The following is a 23693-nucleotide window of genomic DNA, read 5'->3' on the forward strand; positions in this document are numbered from 1 at the left end:
TTTCAATAGCTAAAGCATAAAATAACAGGGGTTCCCACTTCTCGCCCAGCATGGGTTAAAACTACTAGGCCCTACTGCACTTTTGCCCAAGTCAAATTTCCCCGTTGTGGGACGATAAAGTATATCTCATCTCATCATGATCCAGCCTGACAGCGTGTCGTGGGTTCGAGTCCCAATCCTGACGACAGACGCTTAAGGTAGGTTGGTTGCATACCAATTATTCCGTGGTGGAAAAAGTACCAGTACACACATTCTTTACTTAAGTAAAAGTATCAATACGTGCAATGTAGAAATACTCTGTCACAAGTAGAAGTCCGGAATTGAAAATGTACTTAAAGTTCCAAAAGTAGCAATTACTCATTATGCAAATCAAAAACTGGTCATGGGCTACTATACTTGGACTCACTCCGGACCCCGAACCCACCTCACCCCTGCACATTTTGACAGGCTGGAATTGCTTAGGGTTGACGACAGAGTACAGCATCTTGCAATGGGTCAGGGAGTGGCGACTGGTCTACAAGATTCGATACACATCCACCTGTCTAAATACTTCCTTCCGTTCGAAATGTACCCATTCTACATATTGTGAAATACATTTTTCAATCAATCAAACAAATGCAGAATGCCCCATTTCACAAGTTTTCAAATGCACAAAATGTAAAAAATAAATAATCAGACCAGTCTGAAGTGAGTGGTGCAACAGCGCCCCCTGTTGGTACCCTAAGGGACACGGGGACACAGCCAGGGACGGACATTGCCGTTCCTTCCTCGTAAAATCATTTGAAAATAGCAGATCTACAAGCTGATGCGACGCATTGTGAGCTTTATGTAGATCGGCTATTTTCAAATGACCAAAATGTATAGTGTAGAGGCATCCGCCGAGCGGCAACCATAATTGCGGTGTCAAGTGGTCATTGACACTGCAGTTTATGGTTGTGCCCAGGGCAGAGCTCTGCGGATTCGTCTGAAACGGTCGAGAAATGATCGTGTGGGGGTCCCCAGGGGGTGGCTCTACTGTACTGTACTGTCACACCCGAAATCATCATACCGGTACATACAGTTAATATGTGTGTGTGTGTGTGTGTGTGTGTGTGTGTGTGTGTGTGTGTGTGTGTGTGTGTGTGTGTGTGTGTGTGTGTGTGTGTGAGTGAGACACACAAAGCTCCTTAATAAAGTGGTTGTACCACTTAAAGAATACTTCAAAGTTGTATGCTTCAGTACAGTACAGGAGAAAATGTACTTTAGCTACTTTACACAACTGCAATTAATATACTGTTAAACTGGAAGTCTCCAACTTCTCCATGTTTCAAGAGATGGTTCAACGAGATGATGTCCATTGATAAGATGGAACAAATCCATCATGATGGAGAGAATACACAAGCTTGGTTTCCAAAAATGTGGATGCAACCATCCCTATAGCACTGCTTATGTGATCTGGATGTCTGGCTGCTACGGACCATCCTTCACTTATGGACTCTAATGTTACTAAGGGCGTGTTCACACACCAGGGCTGTTTGGACCATGGTCCGCTTAATCCTTTGGTCCGGTTGGTGTGAACGTGCATTTTTAGCAATAGCCAAAATGATATGTGCCTATACTGCACTGCCAAGGATTTCCCAGTGACATCATGTCACCGTTAATACGCACTGCAAACAACCCAACAACACAGTCATGTCACTGAACTAACCTACCCTTGAGGAAAAGCAACCATTTTATATATAGCTATGACCGCAACAGGTTTGAAAAACTCAATTTACCCCACTTGTTTCACTGAAACATTGGTCAATACTGTACATGACACAGCAAAGAAATAAGAAACAAAGTTCCTATACCTCTTAATTAATGTCCACAGACAGAGGTATTGCCACCAAGCCAGTCATCATAAACCTTAAGGACATAGCAAACTCACTATTATTATAGGATAATTAAAGAGACACCCAGTAATTGGGTCCCAAAATGACAGCAATAGTACAAAATCTTGAATCATATCAATATAGTTACACACGGCATTCAACACAAGCTGCAGCAAAAAAAAAAAGAAGAAGAAAAAGAAAAAGGGTTCCTACCTTGAGTCGTCTTGTACTTCTATTGTATAAGTGATGGCCATGCAGGTCAAACATCGGAACCCATGGATAAAGAGATCTGCAGTTCGTCCTCGGTTGAGCCCTACAGCTGCGTCTCCAGTCACGTTGACCCTCCATACATCTGGCTGGCCTGTACTTTCCTTCCCTGGTGCGAGCTCCCAGTGTCAATAGCCCCATTCTCCTTAGCTGCCATCTTCTCACTCACTCACTAAATGCGGTCGGTTCAGCAGGGTCCATTGCTGGCATGGCAGGACCTTTGACGTGTGGCAGGCCTTCTTCTTACGTTTGTGTTTTTGTTCACTAACATTGTACATGCTGGGTTAGGCCTGCGTTAGGCTGTAGTGTACTGCATTTTATGATTTGTATTGCGACATTTCTTGCCTGGACCCCAGGAAGAACAGTCTCAACCACGTAAACAAGGGAGATTGAGCCTTATCTGTCCATGCACCCCAAAATGTGGAATGCCCTTCCCAAGAGCATCCGTCAAGTGGATACTATTGCACAATTTCAATCTCATCTTAAAACATAATTGTTCAGAAAAGCATTCGCTGTTTGTCTGTTGAATTACAGTACAATATACTGTTGTACTGTAACAGTATCAATTGTCTGTTTTTGTTGATGATTTTCTGTTGTATCCATTTTAATTGTGTTTTGTTTCCCTTGCTTTGTTTTAGTGTGTAGATTTGCTGTGCAGCACTTTGTGACCTTAACTAATGTGCTATATAAATAAAGTTATTATTATTATTATAACCAGTTATGATCCGGAGAGGGTTTTTGGCATGTGGGCTTCTACCCCAGGCTGGGGGACAGTATTCTGCAGCAGCAAAATACCAGGGCTTCCGTGGAGATTGTACAGGGAGGAACACCATATTGTGTGGTCTGAAAGAAAGAAAGAACTAGAGTCACATATACATGTATAATGGACCCCGTCACAACAACTCACTATACGCAAATAGCTAGTTGCAACACCGACCAATAAATACATCCAAACAGAAAAGTCCTGATTGTGTTGGACAATGTTAAACTCATCAACATTGCAGCTGTACGAACAGCTTGATTATCCTAAATGAGAAAAAGAGGTTGCACATCAGCGATGGTTTTCAGTGGAGTGCTAGACCCAAAAAGCAGGAATTGAAAAAATCCCAAAAAGGTAGCAATTTCAATTAAATGGAGGACAAAGTATACTCACATTTCCACTTTAAATATATAATTTTTGGTGTGTGCCAATTAAAAAAGTGTAAATGTGAGTACTTTTCCCTCCATTTGCTTGAATTATCCTCTATCTGCAAAGTGTTTGTTTCATAAGAATCTTTATGTCAAGAAATGCTGTGCAGGTGAAGTGTTGGAATTTGTACAATCAGATAGGATTCTGTTTGGATGTAGGCCTACAGTTAATATGGGCTGTCAATGTTCGGTGTTGCAATTCTAAGTGTATTTGAGCGCACCCTTAAGATTTCTCATAAAATATTTGTAATATTTTACATGGATATAGTATTTTTACATTTGTATTACTATAACATTTTGAATAATTACTGCCATAGGCCTAATGGTAGAACTGCACAGAAAATGATAATGCCTGTTCTAGATTAAGCAATAAGCAGAGTACAGTAGATATGGATACATTATAGGACAGGCTGACAAGGGTTAGTCCTGACCTTGAAAAAGTAATTCATGCTTTCATTCATCACAAACAGTAAACATATGTTTCTTTTGTCTTCACTCTCTGGTGGCATTTGTAAAAATGCACACATTATAAAATGGCTATAGGTACCAAATCTGATATGGTAATAGTAAGCAATTAGTATGACGTTTCTTTAGGCCTACAGGATATTTGGTGGTGTAACACCCCAAGAAAACATTGTGTATTTTATTTATTTTAGAATATAGGATACAAAAAAGAATGGCTTATATCTGTGTTCCCCCATATAAACGTCGACTTGCATAGCCTCTACAAAACACATAATGCCTTCCTGTGTAGGCTACCTAGAGTAATTCATTGACTGGGAGTAAGTTGTACTGTAGCACTCAGTTCCTAGGCTACTTAATAGCTACTTTACTTACATGGGCCCAGCCATTTCATATCCGCTTGACGCAGAAATGCAGTTTGTTTGTCACGACGTCGACGACGAGTCTTCCAATTTAATTGGTTACAGTTGTGTCTCCAGACAACATGGACATTGGACAACTCAACTTCCATCGTGTGTGTGTGTGTGTGTGTGTGTGTGTGTGTTTATTGTTTATTGTTTATAAGGATCCCCATTAGCTTTTGCCTTGACAAAAGCTAGTCTTCCTGGGGTCCGTGTGTGTGTGTGTGTTTGTGTGTGTGTGTGTGTGTGTGTGCGCGCGCGCCCGAGAAGCTGCTTAGGGAGTGTTTACCAATACCTTCTTCACAGTATCTGTCATATTGCCTTTTTGGATGATGGCCCCACTTGTTTTAGTTTATAATGAACAAAGTGAAATAAATTATTATTAGTAGCATTTTATTTTATTGTATTGCTTATTCTTCTGAAAATGTAATAATTGTGAATATATTTTGATTTGGGGTAATATAGTGCCATCTACTGATCAGTTCATTATGGCCTGTTGTAAGGGCAGGTTTCACGTGACAGTCTGTCACACTAAGTAATCACGGCAACATTGAGTTCACCTGTATGAGGAAGGTGCACGTAATCAGAACAGATTTTCAGAGGTTAAAGTCAAGGAGCTCTGCCTCTTTCTATGTCAAAAAGATAAAAGATAATGTAACAACTCCTGAATATTCTGGGCAGAAGGCACATGGTAGGTCACTTGGATTTATATAATTGTGTTTGTCTGTAGAATAGATTGTCATTGCATGTGGGTTATGTGTGTGATTATTATGCAAATGCAGAATGTGAATGTAGACATTTCAATTCATGATTATGGCTCGCCTCTCAACATGGGACATGTAATCCATGATGTTTTGAGTTTTTCCACAGTATCTTGCACTGTACATAACAGCCACTGGTGAAACAGAAGAAAAACATTTACGAGCTGTTACAATTACTAATTGTGGGCTCGCCTCAGCGAGCACACTATTGTTACCCTTGGATTTCAAGCTTCGGTTTCCTACTAGTTCCACATACTTTATGCTAGAAATTTAGTTCAAACTTCAAACTGTTCAGCTCTTTGAAGTGATTGTTGCTTGTATTTTTTTTTTTACAAAGTTTTATACTTTTTATACTTTTTAACTTTTTAACTTTTTTAACCTCCTCCCATAGACAATGAATGGGATTTTATCTCTAAATCAAGCTCACTTTTGCAGCCTCATTACTCTGGCATACTTTGTCGTAGAAACGTGATTTAAACTTTAGAACGCTCACACGACTCTGGACTTTGTCGTGGTTCAAACCGTATTCGAATACGTTAAACGTTTTTTCCGAAATCGCAGTTCAATCGCAGGCCGTTTCGTGTAATTAGTGCCATTTTAGAGTGCGGGCCTTCTTTGACTAGAGTGTGGAGACTGAAATTCTTTCCTTGAAAATTTACCAAACAAATTGTCGTCCCGGCCAAAGTATTCATTTTACACGCATGTTCTTTGGTCATTTTGTAGCCACACATGTCCTCTTTCACACAATGTGACCACCAAAGCACAGAGACATACAGAATGTGAACTACGGCCTTTTAAGTGACACAAAAACAGTCAATCTGCTCATTGACCTCCATTGTATAATTCTTACGAGGAAATTATCGCGCTGACAATTCTTAACTCGCTCTTATAACCACATTTTCAATCGTACCAACACCACAATCGCACATGGTGTACCTCAATATCTCAGGCCACTCACAGCGAAAAAAATATTTGCATTCGACTTTTACTTTTTGCGATAGAGCAATTTGTTCGGGGCATAGTTTCCTCCATCCAGGACCATTGAAATCTCCCAGTCATAGTGCTGGCAAGTAGTAGAACTCTTTTTACTTCCACAGCTGAGACATATAAGGGCTTAATTACAGGGCTTGACATTAAAGTTACAAGATCTCAATGAGTTGCTCTGCGATACCTTGTGAGCTTGTAGGTCTGCTATTTGTGCAATTAGGCTAGACACATGCAAGTGCACGCACGCACGCACGCACGCACACACACACCCTGTCTTCCTATTGGCTGGCCTTTACACAGCTCTCGCAAGTGCGCGCACGCACGCACACACACACACACACCCTGTCTTCGCACGCACGCACACACACACCCTGTCTTCCTATTGGCTGGCCTTTACACAGCTCTCGCAAGAGCACGCACGCACGCACACACGCACACACACACCCTGTCTTCCTATTGGCTGGCCTTTACACAGCTCTCGCAAGAGCACGCACGCACACACGCACGCACGCACGCACGCACGCACACACGCACGCAAAAAAAATGAAACTTTTTTTTTTTTTTTTTTTTTTGATTTTTTTTTTTTTTAAATAAAAAAATGAAAAAAATGAAAAAAAATGAAAAAAAATGAAAAAATTGAATTATTGAAAAAAATTGAAAAAATATATAACATTGAAAAAAAATACTTAAGAAAAAACTTCAACTTTTTTTTTTTTACTTATTAAGAATAAACTTAATTTTTTTTTAATAAAGTTTTTTTTTTTTTTACCTTTAAGAAAAAAAATTAAAAACACTTCTACAACTTCCACATACTTTATTCCGCTTTATGCAGTTATTTATGCTTAAACTATAGTTTTTCCAAATGTTCATACTTTTTAAAACTTTTACTTCAGCTTTAATACATTTTCTACTTTTGTTTACAATATGCTACAGTCCCGAAATTTTGATTATGGATTTAGACCACCAATGGGAACACTATTACTCCGGTCCCCGAGTTTCAAACTTGACACGGCAAAAACTTTATACATTGCAATTTATGCGAGCCCACGCAGTTTCTACAGGAACTGCCTTTCTAGTTAGTATTATGATTTTTATTTTTGTGCATGTGAGTGTTTGGGTTCAATTACTCTTCTTCCAGTGAAAGATTATATCTATTCACTTTTAGACTAACTGAACATTGATATCACTAAAACATATGGCATCTTTATTATAACATTTTCATGGTCAGATGAATGGAATCCCATGCACATTCATTCCCCCTTACTGGAGTAGGCTATGGCTAGTTAAGCCTATTAAATGCATTGTTTTAAATGAATGTCAAATGTGCATTCTTCAACTACATTTGTTTAAATTTGAGGACAGTTAAACTCATTCAGCACGTCAAATAATATGTTTAATTTGAACTATGATAAGCAACTCTGAGTCATTCACTTTTCTCTAATCAATACATGTCAGAGGTGATTTATTTAGCTTGCACTGCATTTCAAATTTGCCTTATAGTTCTAGGCCTACTTCTCTTTTTCATCTTTAGTTTTAATCACTTAAATTAAAGGGGAATACAGGTAGCCTACAGCAGTGAGGACTTTGGAGATATGATATTTAATAAAAGGTGTTACAGTATGTGCATTTTGGGGTCAAAATGCAAGTCATGTCTGTATTGACAAATATGACACGTTGTTTGTGAGGTCACTGACCTTGACCTTTGGCCTCTGACCGACAGATTCTAATCAGCTCTCCCTGGAGTTCACGTGGGTGTTGCTGGTCCCTAATGTAATGAAATGCCTCGCATACACGAGGGTGGGACGGATATGAGGTCACCTTGACATTTGGACACAAATCTTCACTTCATCCTTTTATCCTATCCTAAATCCGATGTCTCTCCGGGACCCAAATGAGTGAAAATGGCAGATCTACAAGCTTGCAATGTGGCGGTTCGCGCTCCGTTGTCGAGCTTGTAGATCAGGGGTGTCCAAAAGGTATAGACCACATGACATGCCCTAAAAAATATATAATAAAAATAATAAGTATCTGCCACTTTAATTAAGGTGACTTCATTGATTGACACTGGGTGTATAAGCACACTTGGGCTTCCATGCGCGGCCAAAAGCCGCTCATAGCAGGCGTCTCGTCCTGGTGGATGGAAATTAAGCTCCACCCACGCGGCAGCATCGGCCAGATTCCCAGAAAAGCTTGCCCCCGCGGCATTCTGCTGCGTGGGTGGAGCTTCATTTCCATCCACCAGCTGTCTAAAAAGCCGAAAGAGACGCCTGCCGCTCGCGGCTTTTGGCATCTTCGTGACGTGTGTGCCTGCGCCGATATAATGTAGGGCCTGTCAGCTCAAACCCACAATTCAATTTGTTTTTGTTTCCAAGAGTGTTGCACACAAACATCAGTATAGCATTATTCAAAACAGTACTAATTCCATTTCCCCCGTCTATTTTCCATTCCGAGTGTGTCTTATATGTAATAGGCCTACCACCGCCGCTATTCTAAAGCCCCCTTCAGGTACATTTTTAAACAATTTTCAGCAATACCTTTTTGGGTGGGTACTGTGTAGATCTCGATCAGCTGGTCATTTTGAAAGTAGCTCTCACATCAAAAAAGTGCAGGCTCCCTGTTGTAGATCATCCATTTTCTAACTAATTGAATTTGTTTTTATATTCATGAAAAAGTATGGGTTTTTTTCAAACCCTAACCCATACAAATGTGTCTGTGACCCACAAACGGGTCACCAGCCAGTGTTTGGGAAACACTGGGAAGCAATAAGAATTCCGAACTTGTGCTGTCTCCCTGGCTGGCAGTCCCAACTTCAAACAGATTGTGAAGGTGCATTGCCCCTGGAGGACTAGATGTGAAACTGCACCTGAAGCGCACTATAATGCCAAGTAACCCCTTTATTAACCACTTAAACCCTGATGTATACGTTGATAGTTCTAAAATAACCAACCGACACAACACATTGAGAGCTTATAGATCTGCTATTGTCTTAAATAAAACAAAAGGCAACATTTACAAAACTGAAAGGTTTAAAGACGTACTTCCCCAAAACGGGGACACCAGGGTTAATGTGGTTAAAGACTCCCTCTCTTTCCCTTCCTTTTCGTTTCACCCCCCCCCCCCTACACACACACACACACACACACACACACACACACACACACACACACACACACACAGCCCCCTCACCCCCCACAGGGCACAGCTTAGGTCATTACAGCTTGCTGTCAAAACCTGTGACTGGTCCGCGTTGGAGCCGCCAGGATTAGGAGCTGACAAACCCAGAACAAGGAGGGAGTCGAGGGACAGGAGGTGAAAGCTGACAGAGGGAGCAAGGCCTTAAATATTTGCCTCCCTCTACTTGTCTTTTTTTTTTTACCCTGCCACAGTTGACCGCGTGCTGATTCTTGCAGCTACTTTGCAGTGGACTGCACTAATGCGCGGGGAGATGGGGGTCACATGGAAAACACGGACAATTATTGGTCTCGCGGTGGGATCAGGGATTTTAAGCATGGACTCGACTGACTGCCTGGTTCAAAAATATCATGTACAATTCAAATCAAGTCGGTTCAATTCAAAGGGGCTTTATTGACTACGTTGTATAAATATATACTACAGTGTAGTCTGCAGTTACAATAGAACACAGTTTTTGCTTTTGAAAACACGAACCACACATGTGCATCTCAAAACATTTGAATATCGTGGAAAAGTTCATTTTCTTCCATGATATTCAGATTCTATTCTAGATTCATTACGCATAAAGTGAAATATTTTTTGTTTTAATCTTTATGATTATGGCATATACAGCTCATGAAATTCAAAAAAATCCTATCTCACATTTTTTTAACATTTTATGAGACCACTAAAAAAACAATTTTAATACAGAAATGTCGATAATCTGAAAAGTATACAATTTATGCACTCAATACGTGGTCTGGGCTACTTTTAAATAAATTATTTTATCAATGGGGCGTGGCATGGAGGTGATTAGCCTGTGGCACTGTTGAGGTGTTATGGAAGCCCAGATTTGCTTTGATAGCAGTTTTAAACTCATTTGTATTGTTGAATCTATAGTGTCTCACACCTTCCTCGTGACAATAAAAAATAGATTATCTGTGGGGTTCAGGTCAGGCAGGTGCCAAATCGAGCTGGAAAGGAATATTAGCATCTCCATAAATCTTGTCAACATACTGAAGCACAAAGTGCTCTAAAATATCCTGGTATAGTTGGCTGTGTTGACTGTGTGAAGCTTTCACAGACAGTGGAACAACACCATCCAGATAACATGGACCCAAATCATCACTGTGTTTTATCAATCGTAGAGTCAACACAAACATATATTTCACAGCACTGTGTGCTTGCGTATGTTGACAAACTTTAAGAATATACAGATTTCCTTTTCCAGCAGCACTTGTCACCTGCCCACAGAGCCAAAACTACTAGTAATTGGTGAACTGACACATCTCATACCATTCTATTCTGGGGCAAGTATTTGGTGAGCTTGTAGAGCCGCTACTTTTAGTTGGATAAAGTTAGCTTAAGTTGTGGCAAATCTGCAAAAGAGATGCTTACCACTAGCTTTCTTCACAGATGTGTTCATAAACGTGTCTACTATCACAGAAAACATTGTTCCAACCCAACTCCCTTGGGAAACTTTGTGACAGCTGCTGAAAGTTGGGGTACCATTATCAACCAATATAAGGCAACATTTTCCAAATTTCATTATACTTTAAGTAGCATGTGACATGTCAAACTAGGGGGTTTTCATGATGCTGAATCCATTCCATTCCAAGTATGAGTTTTGCACGAAAATACTATGGCTAAATTCGGCCATAGCCACTTTCGCCACAACTTAAGCTAACTTTACCTAACTATTTGTGAATACATTTAGGTAGATCATGTACAGTACGTAGTTCTCAACCTTTTCTGGATCAGGTCCCACTTGAAAATCTCAATAGCGTTCATGGCCCACCCATCTGACCACATAACATGATGGATGGGCCGTGTGGCAGTCAGTATATCACCATGAAAACAAATGTTTAAAGGTTTGAAAGAAGCTACAAAATCATAGACTCAAAAGAAAATGTAATGGTCTCTTTGCCAGTTTTCATATATTTCTGGAACTCCTGCAAGTCTGTGATATAATCAATACATCTCCAGTATGCTTATACATTCGATGTCCTTAGAGTAAGGATTGTTATTAAAAATTAAATCAGTTTCAAATTTGCCAATACACACATTTGCATAATTTGGGGCCAACGGAGATCCCATGACACTGTAAATCTTACCTGAGCATTCATTAAAATAGGTTTTTCTCAATATTTCACTAGTTAATGACAGAAACAGAAACGTGCATATCGTTTCTAGCCCAGCCTTATGGGGTATACTTGGATATACAGTAGTAACCTGTTTATGATGATATGGTGTGGCATATTTTGGACGGTTCAGCATAGTTCAGCACTTTAGTCAAGTGCTGTGAGTCCTCCTTTACACTGGTCCATTTGGTTCCATTTATACAATATATCAGAGTGAACACAAAGGATTCTGCTGTACAGTATATACTGTGCAGTAAGAAGGCTTAATTTAACCCATTCACACATTTATTTGTTAATATTGTCTGTGTTCAGTATGTTTTGTTTTGAATTATAGTGACATGATACTGACCATGATACTGTCATGAATGATACTGACCATGATACTGACATTATACGGACATGATACTGAGAATGATACTGACATGATACTGACATGATACTGAGAATGATACTGACATGATATAACATTGTGTACGGTATCTTCATAAAGATATACAGTACATATAGTTCTGGCTTAGTCCCTGTGCATTCTTAACAATGTCGTCTGGAATCAGGTTTATGTTACGCCTTGGGTTGGTAATGTATACATACATTCGCTCAAATCAGTCATACAGAATAGTATATGTAACACATTTTACCACATATCTTTGTTGCAAATGATTTCCAGTTGGTGTGTTAAGCTTTTTAAATGTAGCTTAACACAATGACACACCCAGCTTCTGGATTGGGGCCAGATCATTAAGTCAAACCAGTTACCGAGACCATCAGATCTGGCACAGAATATGACCTGATTTCAACCAACATAAATTCTGCCCACTAAAGACGGACGTCCCTGGATGAATCGGAGAGAGTCCGATCGATACTAGTTATATGATATGACTTAAATTGATCTGGCCCAGAATAAGGTAGATTATTTCAACTGGTGAAGCTGTCCTGGAAACAGATCATCCCCATATATGGGCTGTGATCTGGCCTAGACCTGAATGTCACCGGAGGACGTCGTGATGGCATGATGATGACTTGGCTTGCTGGGCAGTTTCATCAGGAATGCACACATACTGTACATACGCACTGTTTTTGCTTTCAAGAACATTTCCCACTTCCTTATTATGATACAATGATTCAAAGCGTAAAAGCTCAAATTATTCTTATTTCCCCAAACTGTGTTTTGGTTCAATTTCCTTGTGTTTTTGCACTCGTCTAGGCCACCATATTATTCTGTCGGTCTGGTATTTACATTGCAGCAAGCAGCATCAGGACGATATAAGTTATTATATTAATATAAGTCAGCGGGGCTGACGGCCGGGGCAGAGACAGCGCAATGATGTGGAGAGCTACAGTACACACTGATAAGCATAGGTGCTGTCTGTGATATTAGACTTATCTGAAATGGTGAGAGAGAAGGAATAAGAGAGCGTGTGCGTGTGGGTGTGGGTGTGTGTGTGTGTGTGTGTGTGTGTGTGCATGCATATATACCCTTGACAGCTGCAGCAAATTGCATTCCGAATCGGACACCAGGAGCTGCACAAGGCACAAAGTGTGTGTGTGTGTGTGTGTGTGTGTGTGTGTGTGTGTGTGTGTGTGTGTGTGTGTGTGTGTGTGTGTGTGTGCGTGTGCGTGCGTGCGTGCGTGTGTGTGTGTGTGCGTGCGTGTGTGCACGCGTGCATGCTTGCTTTATCAGCCATGTATGCATGTGTCAGTGAACACATGGTAGGAATATTACTGTATGACTTTATCTCTTCCGCTGGCCTCTGTCTGGTGCTGTCTACTTCTACAGTATGCAGACACCTCCAGCAGGACTCCAAAAAAAGATCATCCACTGTCTGCTTTTAAATCCCATTTATACTTGTGTGATACGTGATAGTGTCACGTGCTGGAAATATAGTCGGTCTACAGTACATCTCACTGTGCACGTTGCACTGTGATGCGTCACTGTGAGCTTGTAGATTCATATGACGGAGCATGAATTGAGAATTACAATATCCTCCCCGCTTCCTGTTCCAGTCGGCAGGGGAGAATTAACCGTAATTCTTAAAAAAATAAGAAGTTAAAAAAATAAGATAGCAGACAGCATAACGGCTCAGATTTAATCCTACTCCCCGTATTAAGTCAACTCTAGCACATCCGACAGCAATAAGCTGGACTGTGGCTCCGTTACCCAACAGCATTAATTTGAAACGAGCGTGAAATTGAAACAACTGCTACCTCATGCCAACCCAACGGCCCTGAGTCAGTCAGTCTTGTCTGTTGACTGTTTTTTTATTTACCTTCACCGGCATTGAACTCTGCTAATCCCGTGTTTGTGGTCAAACACAGCTCGACATGTTGCTCTGCATCCGTCAGTCAGTGTGTCTGTCTATGCAGGGGGCCTAGCTCCTGCCAGTCAGTATGTCTGTCTATGGGGGCCTAGCTCCTGCCAGTCAGTATGTCTGTCTATGGGGGCCTGGCTCCTGCCAGTCAGTATGTCTGTCTATGGGGGCCTAGCTCCTGCCAGTCAGTATGTCTGTCTGGGGGGGCCTGGCTCCTGTCAGTCAGACTCAGAGGTCTGTCTAGCTGGGAAAGAACGTGTCGGCATGGTAGCCCGCTCGCTCCATGCATGATTCATCCAACGCATGAATACTTCTAGTAGGTTCAGTAAATAGAAGGTGCCCCAGACGATTTAATTTAAAACTCAATGTCACCTTCCATCATGTATGAGTTTAAATCCTGTAAAGGGAATGTTTCGCTTCTCTCTTCATATTTTGTACCTTTTGCACAGCAATGTGTTGCATAGTTTAACTCTGGGGCGACGCAGGGCGTATACCTGCCTGACTACCACCGTGGAAACTGCGGATTCGATTTGACAAACAAAGCCTTGTACAAGAATGGGAAGTCAGTAGAGGAGGGAGGATGTGGTTGGGGAGGCACAGCGTGTTCCTATACGCATGTTTCAAGTTCTCTCCGTGAAACTCATCACTGTCAGGTGAAAAGAACTGGGCTGTCGAGTCCATAGACGTAGAAAGGTAGACGCCTCCTTCGGCTCTGCATGGGGTGTGTGTGGCGGCGAGCTTTTGCTGGAAGCAGAAGCTTGCCAAGCTTCCGCATGCGTAGAGTAGACCAATCGGAGTCAGGTGGGGGCGGGTCTAAGCTTGCCAATTAGCTTCCTTGGTGCCAGAGTGATCTAGTAAGAGAGTGGCGACACGCTTCCAAACATTGGAACTATCCCATTGAGATATAGAATGAGCACTTCCGCATTCCATTGTTACAATTTTGGAGTCGACGCTATAGTGTCGCCACTCTCCGCGTGGTGCGTCACGGAAGGGGACGTATACCCTAGGCCAATCAGAGGCAACGTAAACGTTTGTTTTCTCATGCCAATAGCTCCTTTTGGAAAATATGCGCTGTGCTTGGCCAGTAGTCACTTGAGTGGCGGCGACGCAGTGTGCCTTCCGCACTTCCACTTGACTTCCTCCTTACGCTGGACACACATGGCTCCAAAACGAACTGCAGCGGCCAATGAGGCATCTATTTCTCGTATAAATATCTATTATGGTGGAGTCGACCCACTGCCAACACTATAGGGGTTGGCAGTGACTATAGAGGACTGTAGAGTATACACACAATTGGGGGAATTGCAGATGCCTAAATTGAGGCGAAAATTTTAAACAGAAAAAAAGGGAGGTGGGAGGGATCTGGCTATAGGATCGTTCCCCCTCACCCCACTCCTGAATGGACCCAATGATTATCTCATGGCCTTGCTGTATATTATTCCCTCCTCTCCTCTTTAAAGGGACTGCATTACTTCCACCTCCCCTAACTTGTCAAAACCAATTAGCTTTCCTATTATCCCCCTCTACTGATTTCATCGTGACCCCCACCTCACAGCCCCCCCCCGCCCCCCACCCTTCCTCAAATCCGCGACCCTCCGCTTCCCTCAATCAAAACCCCCAACACGACCTGTGCTCCCCCTAAACTCTATACCCCCCCCCCCCACACACACACACACACACACACACTCACTCACAGACACCCCACAAGTATTCCTTTTATTAGACATCGCTCTCCCCTGTACCACCACTCTCACTAGTTTTTCTCACCCTACTTTGTTTTTCCATTTCCCCTGTCTTCAGAGGGAACTCAATGCACGCACGCACGCTTGCACACCCACAGGGACTGTGTAGGAATAACATGAAAACAAGTTTATGGAGACTGACAGGCTTGAACAGCTTCTCAGACGCTGATTGGTTGCCAGTTTGGGCAGCAGCACGTCCACCATCATATCCTGCTCCGTCCCCGCTTCCCCAATTCCACCCCCCACCCCGCCCCCCCCATCCCACCCCGCTCGTCTCCCTTCAATTAGCGCCTCACTATGTGACAACACTGAGGATCTTCATTAGGGGAGAATGCTCAATTATATCAGTTGATATTCCTTTCCAGCACTAATTATCCCACTTGTATACGGTACGGCTGAAGCCTAATTTATGCATCGCCGTACGACAGCGCTGCGCGTCAAAAATAGCAGACCTGCAAGTTTGAAGATAGTTTTGAAGATATGCTATGTTGGGGGCACAAGCCTGCCCCTCTCCCTATATAGGGTGCAGCGGTTACTGGCGCGATTCGGTTTTGGCTCCAGGCTCTGCTTTTTCCCCGTTTTGTTTTGGAAACATTTCTTTGTAAATTAGGCTTTAACTGACTCTTTGTTTTCGGTTCCTCGCCGATGTGCCGATTGTTTACTTGGCATGCGTGTACAGGTGTTTGTGAGGAACTTGGCATACCCTCAGCTGTTTCTTGGCAGGTAATTCATTTATAGTCGACTTACTGTTGCACGCCAGACGGTGTCGCACATGACAACAACGCACAATATGTTGCACTGCAATGTGTTTGTCAGCTTACAGTTCAGCAAGACACAGATGTGTGTGACGAAGTAGAAATCTGGCTTTAACGTCCTAAACTACAGGGTGTGGCAACCCAGATATGATGGAGGTAAGTTTCACCCAGGGGGGCATGCAGTCAGACAGATATTTTGTGAAGCCACTAAGGAAATCGGGACTTCCTGAAAGTTCATATAATAATGGCCTGTTGTGGCGCTGTCATTGGGCCCAAAAAACCCCATAGCTCCATAGAGTACCATGTATTTGGGCCTAACTTCACCTAGACTGTATTACCTTAATAAACATGGTCATGAATACTTTCTGCTTCCAGTCACTAGTTTAATGTCTCATTTCTCATATCATAATATTCTTTTTGGAAAACTATGGTCTCATTTATTTAAAAAATGACCATAAAGTCGCGTATGTTCTGAGGGGCGTGGCTACCGTTACAGTCTATGATCGGGAGCCACCCCGCGTTCGAGTCAAAATAAAAACCAACGAAGAAGAAGGGGGGAAGTCCCTCCTCGTTGTCCATATTTTTTTACAGTCTATCTTTTCACCATAAAACAGGAGGCTCTGAGACAGTTTGCCTTTGTTTTTCTTTATTAAATAACGTTGATGGAAAATGGTACATTTATATAGCGCTTTTATCGAAAGCGCTTTACACAGATTCCACACACATTCATACACCGATGGCGGAGGAAACAATGCAAGGTACCAACCTGCACATCAGGAGCAATTTGGGGTTCAGAGTCTTGCTCAAGGACACTTTGACACTAACTCCGGTTCCCATCTGGCTGTTCTACCAGCCACTCTACCCCCTGAGCCACGGCCGCCCCGAAAGGGGGGTGGATCAAAATGGTGAACTGAGGTTCTTCCCGGCTGGGGTCTTCGTAATACAGGTTAGGGCAACACTGTTGCCTATAGCCTCTTCCTGGAAGCAAGAGAGGTCTTACTCTTGCCTCCTTGCTGTCTGTCTGGCATCAACTGACCGTGTTTGGAGCTGGTTATATAGGGTTCAGCTGGTTGATTAGTGGATAGGCTCCAGGTGTGACCAATGCCACTTATGTACCTAGTGGCTGTAGTGTAGAACCTGGACAGGGTAGTAATACTTCCTCCATCACCTCCTAGCCTGAGCTTGACTGACAGCTCGGTTTCCCCTGGTTTATTGCCACAAGGGGAAAGGATATTCGCCATTTTCAGAGTTGGAAAACTTCGTTAGACATTAGTATTGTGTACAAAAGGCTATTAATTGGAGCCGCTCCCAATAATTCTTCTCTTTCTATTCATCTGCCCAGGGGAAGGATAGCAAAAAATAGACAGCCCACCGGCACTGCTACAGCCACTGTTACATAAATGGCACAAACGGTTTTAATCTTGAGAGGTGACTGGGAAGTAACTATAGGGTTACCAACCATCTCTTAAAATAAGAAATCATCTCTTATTTAGAAACTAAATGACGTAAATGACAGCATTTTCTAAATTCTGACTTAATTTTATTTATTTCATTTAAGCTATATTGCAGGGCCACAAATGACCTGTTTTTAAACACAACGAACCCCTAGCATCCCTATTCTGGGCACGTCATAAGAGATATCTTGTCTATCACTATTTTTGCTATTTGATGTACTAAACCTACAAAGTGTATGGGGTTTAAGCGGCAAAGAAAGAATATAATCGCTATATATTTTCTAAGTCCTGTTTATATAACATTTTCTCTAATTTAATACGTTATACAATTACGAGGAGGTTCAGGATTGGGCATGTTCAAAAATGTGCTTTTATTCTCTCAGTGTACTTAATTAATAGCCGAGGAAACCTCAGCTAATTACAGAGAAACTGTTTTGACAAATATGCAATGCACATCCCCTGGCAGGGACGGAGAGAGAAGCTCGACGTTATATAATCCCATACGAACATGCATTTTCATATTTACGTACGTACACACGGGGTCAAATCCAACCGCATTCTGTGTCTACAGTATGTTGTGTGAAACGCCGTCAGCTCCAGATCGTGTCTATGCGCATATAACCCCCACACAGCCCTCACAGACGGTGGGCCATTTAGACACATTTCAAAGTGGCTCAGGCCGGGGAACACACTCATTAAACACAATTCTGCTTCGCCTCTTAGGCCTCTCTCTCTCTCTGTGTGTCTCTCTGTGTCTCTCTCTCTCTCTCTCTAGCCCACTTCTCCCCCTTTTGGCAGTTTCAAAGAGCCCAAAGCCCCTGGTCGTCTCTGTCCAGAGTCCGGAGGTAGATCACTTTAATTCTGCTTCACAGATCTTTTTCAAAAAAAAAGACCCGAGACCCGGAGACCTCAGAACCGGTGACCGTTGCATGAACCCGGGTGCCGACCATGCAGCCAGGCCAGGGCACCGCGTGCTTGTAAACACAGCCATCGTCTCACATGCTCTCATTCCACCCCCGTGTGCTTTTGTTTCCGCCAGCACAATGGCACCAAGCATTTGATGTTGGGGCTAGTGTGTGATCTTTAACTATAGGCTGTTTGTTTGTTGTTGTGTCCATCGGGTCATGGCCGCACCAAGTCACTGATATTGTCTTTTCTCCGGAGCAATAACAATCTGATCGATGATGTAAAGGTGCTCTGAACAGACATGTAATTAAGTTGCCGCTTGCGGTGGCTTATCTCTTATAGTCTCTCAAGACAGACAGACGTGCTGGCTCCCTCAGTCTTCGAATGCTTCCGCCGAAGCACTGCTTCCGAACACGAGTAGATGCATATAAGCGGACGCCCGCATGATTTCAACGCTGTTTCGTCTTTACAGACGGTCTGCGTAAATATGTCCCGCTGGGAAACATATGAATACCCTTTGGATGTGATAGGAGCAGATGGATGTGGTTTTCAAAGTGGGGTCCATAACTCTGCACAGAACCAGGTCAGTGTTGGTAGAGGACCGATCGCCTCGATCGCCCCCTCATTGCTGAACTCTGACCTCTGCGGAACATCGCTGTCCTAGATCACTGGTTCTCAGCGTCTGGTCGGGGGACTATACCATGGGGGTCCAAATGGACCCGTTACAGGTCTGTAAAACTAAATCAAATACCAAGTGCTTCAGGGACCCCCGGTTTCATATGCATCAGACCGCACATGGGTCGGGACCCGGGTCGGGACCCATTTGTGGGTCAAATACATGGGTCCTTTTATTTTTTTTCATTCAAAAAACATTCTCATAAAAGTAAAAAAAAACCAAACATACCGTATCATGAATTAAAAACAAATTCAATGATCTTTTCAAAGTAATTCCATAAAAAAAAATCAAAGACAAATCTAAGAAATTCCATAAATTACACATCAAATGTTTAAAAATAGCCAGACTATACAAGCGCACAACTCTTTTGGGTCATGGGCTAAAAGGTTTGGGAACCACTGCATTATAGACCACCCCATTTCATAGCCTATCCTGCTACCCTATCCTGCTACCCTAATAGAAAGGGGTGCATGAGCACCTGGCCGCTCATTCGTGCTCTATCTCCGACCAAGCCACACTTCCACCACACATCTCTCTATGCAAAATAAAACCTGCACACTCCCACAAAAGACATAGACTACATAGCATTCGCCAAAAATGCCTTATTTACTGCTTAAATATTACTTTTCTGAAACACGCTATTCTTGCTCAACCTCAACAGCCTACGTCAGAATCGTCATGTTGGCGTCTACTACGCCAACTACGTTCACTTAATGGGGCCAGTCCTTCACAGTGACACACGCGTTAGATGAACCACGCGACCGGGATGGTTTCTACCCCTCAATGTCGTGCCTACTCTACACTGCCATCCCAAGTCCCCTCCCCCTTTCACTGCTCCTGTGTGTGACCTGTGAACTACTCTCTGACTGCACTGTAGGCGTACTCACTCCACCAACAACAAAGACACAAACAACAACGACTCATGCTTGCCACCGCCAACTGGACTGGAATATACTCTGCCATCACCCCCCCACAAACACAATATGCCACGAAGAAAACGCAGCGCACTTTCTAAATACACGCGTGCCTCCAAACTTTTGCGAGCCAGTCGCGCAACACAAACCCAAACAGGTAAATCACACAGCATGTTGCATCCTTCTCAATGTTTCTTGCTTAATCGTTCGTTTGATTTATCCATACATCGCCCTGTGTGTGTGTGTGTGTGTGTGTGTGTGTGTGTGTGTGTGTGTGTGTGTCGCGAACCGAAACAGGTAATCACACAGCATGTTGCATGCTTCTCAATGTTGCGTGCTTAATAATTTCATTTATCCATACATCGCAATTGCGCCTGTGCGCTGAACATGTTGCATCCTTCTCAATGTTTCTTGCTTAATCGTTCGTTTGATTTATCCATACATCGCCCTGTGTGTGTGTGTGTGTGTGTGTGTGTGTGTGTGTGTGTGTGTGTGTGTGTGTGTGTGTGTGTGTGTGTGTGTGTGTGTCGCGAACCGAAACAGGTAATCACACAGCATGTTGCATGCTTCTCAATGTTGCGTGCTTAATAATTTCATTTATCCATACATCGCAATTGCGCCTGTGCGCTGAACCGGCACACTCATGCACTATCCATTCCATGCACATTATTAGTCGCCTATATTTACTACAGTACACTATGCCTACACGCTGGCCCCAGTGTGTGTGTGTGTGTGTGTGTGTGTGTGTGCCCCTCCTCCCTCCCCCATGGCGCTGGCGCTGTGGAATGTCTAAAAAGTTACAGTGAACCTCACCTCACCACAGCCATTCACACAAAGCACGCCAATTGTTGCAGCCTACACAGATCTATTCAGGCCCATTCAATTAATCTATCACTACATTAGTTGCCTGTTCAATCTATCATCTTTTGTTTTACTGCCCATTATATGAAGCATTAACACATTTGCAGACTTTTTCTGGTTGGAGGACTATGAAAAACTGGAATTTTATTTTAGGAAAGGTACTTTTGCTTTGCCAGACTTTTTATGCAGGGCGTGGGAAATAAGGCAGAATGTTTTGTTTGTGTAACAAAAAAAAAAGGGAATATCAACAAAACATATCTGTTTATTGTACACAATGCAATATTGAATGCAATGACATGGTGTGTCCTGTAAGCCCATGTGGGCTGGACGCCTTTGGTGCATGACACAAAAATCAAGAAATCTATCTATCTATCTATTCAGGCCCATTCAATTAATCTATCACTACATTAGTTGCCTGTTCAAAACTATTTTAAACTACGCTTTATGAAATCATTGTTGCAGCCTACACAGATATATTCAGGCCCATTCAATTAATCTATCACTACATTAGTTGCCAATCACTCAGCAACTCCATAACGACTCATCAATTAATTGGAGCAGCCTTACCACAGAAACACAGATTACATGGACATTCAGAATTTCTACACAACAGACATTTGATGCATGGGGATGCCATTATTTCACCTTCAGCTTTGCCAATGTCAATGTATGCTTATTGCTTTCTCATTCCTATACAGCCCATTGCATTGCTCTGTGTGTGCGTGTGACACACAGAGAGTGACACCTCCCCCCTGCTCAGTGTGCGCGTGTGTGTGTGTGTGTGTACACATCTATGTTACATTATGTATGCACTACTGACATTCTGCAATAACACATTTTACTGACATACAGTTTATCATTACTTCTCATACCCAATATCTACATTTTTCATCTACCATCTCAGCACAGCAGCATGACGACAGCCACCAAACACGGACACATACCTGTTCATTGGAAACGCCTCTGGCCACAGGTAACTACACACTAATATCATTACCCACATGGTAGTACCAACTTCACAAATATTTACATTGACTGCATTAATGCAACAGCAGCATTATTACATAACTATTGCACCACAGATGATAACATTAGCTATCATAACAACATACAATTTACGTTTCTCCCCTACCATCTCAGCTCCCAGCCATGAGGACAGGACAACTACCACATCACCCCCAGAAACACACATCAGACCACAAAGAAAACGCACATCACTTTCAGCAGATACACGCAACGCCAAACGGAAGCGTTCCACTCACGCAACAGCACCAGAAACAGGTAATCACACGTTCATAACATGTTGCATGTGTGTGCTTTACCAACTTCACAAATATTTAAATTGACTGCATTAATGCACAGCAGCATTATTACATAACTATTGCACCACAGATGATAACATTAGCTCTCATAACTACATACAATTTACGTTTCTCCCCTACCATCTCAGCTCCCAGCCATGAGGACAGGACAACTACCACATCACCCCCAGAAACACACATCAGACCACGAAAAAAACGCACATCACTTTCAGCAGATACACGCAACGCCAAACGGAAGCGTTCCACTCACGCAACAGCACCAGAAACAGGTAATCACACGTTCATAACATGTTGCATGTGTGTGCTTCTGACAACTTCTGTCTGTGTTTAATAGTTTTCAAGCCCGTGCATTGTTATCTTTCTGTGCTTGCATGCACTTTCCTATTCTCCATTTTATCAACATACGTGTGTGTGTGTGTGTGTGTGTGTGTGTGTGTGTGTGTGTGTGTGTGTGTGTGTCACTTTAATGCAACAACACCATCATTAAATAACACTTCTTCCATTGATGACCTACACTTGCAGTTTATCATTACTTCTAACAACACAATATTTACATTTCACCACTACCTTTACAGCTCAGCATCATGAGGCCAGCCACCACACAACGACACACACCCGCTCATTGGAAACGCCTCTGGCCACAGGTAACTAACTACTCATCTTCTCCCATTACCCCTGTACTGCACTTTTGCTGATAACCATTCACTCCATGACCTAACATGCATACATTTCACAACTCTCATCACTTCTAATAACTCATTAATACTCTCCTATCTACCTTCACAGAACCACAATCACGCATGACCAGACAAAAGACAACACACTTCCGAAAAGCCTGGACACCACCTCAACTACTTACACACAGCAATCCATTACAGACACCTAGGATGGACTCGGTCTGCATTTCATGCCATGCTCTCATGTTCCCCTGGGAGACGTCAAAAGGTCCTGTTGGAAAAAAAACCTTCAGTGCCTGTTGCCGTTATGGCCAAATTCAACTCAAACCATTCATGGACCCACCTCCTGCACTAACATCTCTGTTTGCCAGAACGTCACCACAGTCAAGGGAGTTCTTTGACAACATCAGACAGTACAATGGCTTGGTTTCTATGGCTTCTAAGTCTGTGTCTGGCACGAAAATGAACTTCAGAGGACGTGGCCCACAACCATTCAAGATGAGTGGCCAGATGTACCACCTCACTCCCTCAGCAGTCTTTCCTGACAACACACACAAACCCAAATACTCACAAATCTTTGTCTATGACCAAGACAATGAAATTAAGAACCGCCTTCATCACGCAAGGGGAGATGGAGTTAGGGAAGACACTTTGACCTTGATTCAGGATGCCCTGAAAACAGTTAATCCTTTAGTCAGGTCCTTTAAGAGCGGAGCGGAAATGTTCAACCTCAACCCAAGTGAGGACTTCACCATTGTGTTCAAGGCCAAAAGCTCACAGGGAGCAAACAAACGTCATCTTAATCCAGATGTGACTAATGTGGTTATTCTGGCACCCGGGGAACAA

At 42.7% G+C, this 23693-nt stretch overlaps 1 protein-coding gene across 1 annotated transcript; it reads left to right on the top strand.

Moving 5' to 3' along the window:
• The first annotated feature begins 20011 nt into the window (after nt 1-20011).
• Nucleotides 20012-23593, top strand: LOC308327795 (uncharacterized protein). The gene is made up of 6 exons (XM_080781345.1): nt 20012-20144; nt 21753-21821; nt 21989-22129; nt 22299-22439; nt 22746-22814; nt 22957-23593. The coding sequence occupies exons 2-6, from the start codon at nt 21762-21764 to the stop codon at nt 22972-22974; spliced, it is 429 nt and encodes a 142-aa protein (XP_080637471.1). The 5' UTR covers nt 20012-20144; nt 21753-21761; the 3' UTR covers nt 22975-23593.
• The last annotated feature ends 100 nt before the right edge of the window (nt 23594-23693 follow it).

Source organism: Protomyctophum bolini (assembly GCF_963924005.1).
Source record: "Protomyctophum bolini genome assembly, chromosome: 14".
NCBI lineage: Eukaryota > Metazoa > Chordata > Actinopteri > Myctophiformes > Myctophidae > Protomyctophum > Protomyctophum bolini.

Coding starts and splice junctions, on each gene's coding strand:
- LOC308327795 (XM_080781345.1), top strand. CDS start 21,762: ATGACGACAGCCACCAAACACGGACACATACCTGTTCATTGGAAACGC. Junction 22,130..22,298: donor CGCAACAGCACCAGAAACAG/GTAATCACACGT, acceptor CTACCATCTCAG/CTCCCAGCCATGAGGACAGG. Junction 22,440..22,745: donor CGCAACAGCACCAGAAACAG/GTAATCACACGT, acceptor CTACCTTTACAG/CTCAGCATCATGAGGCCAGC.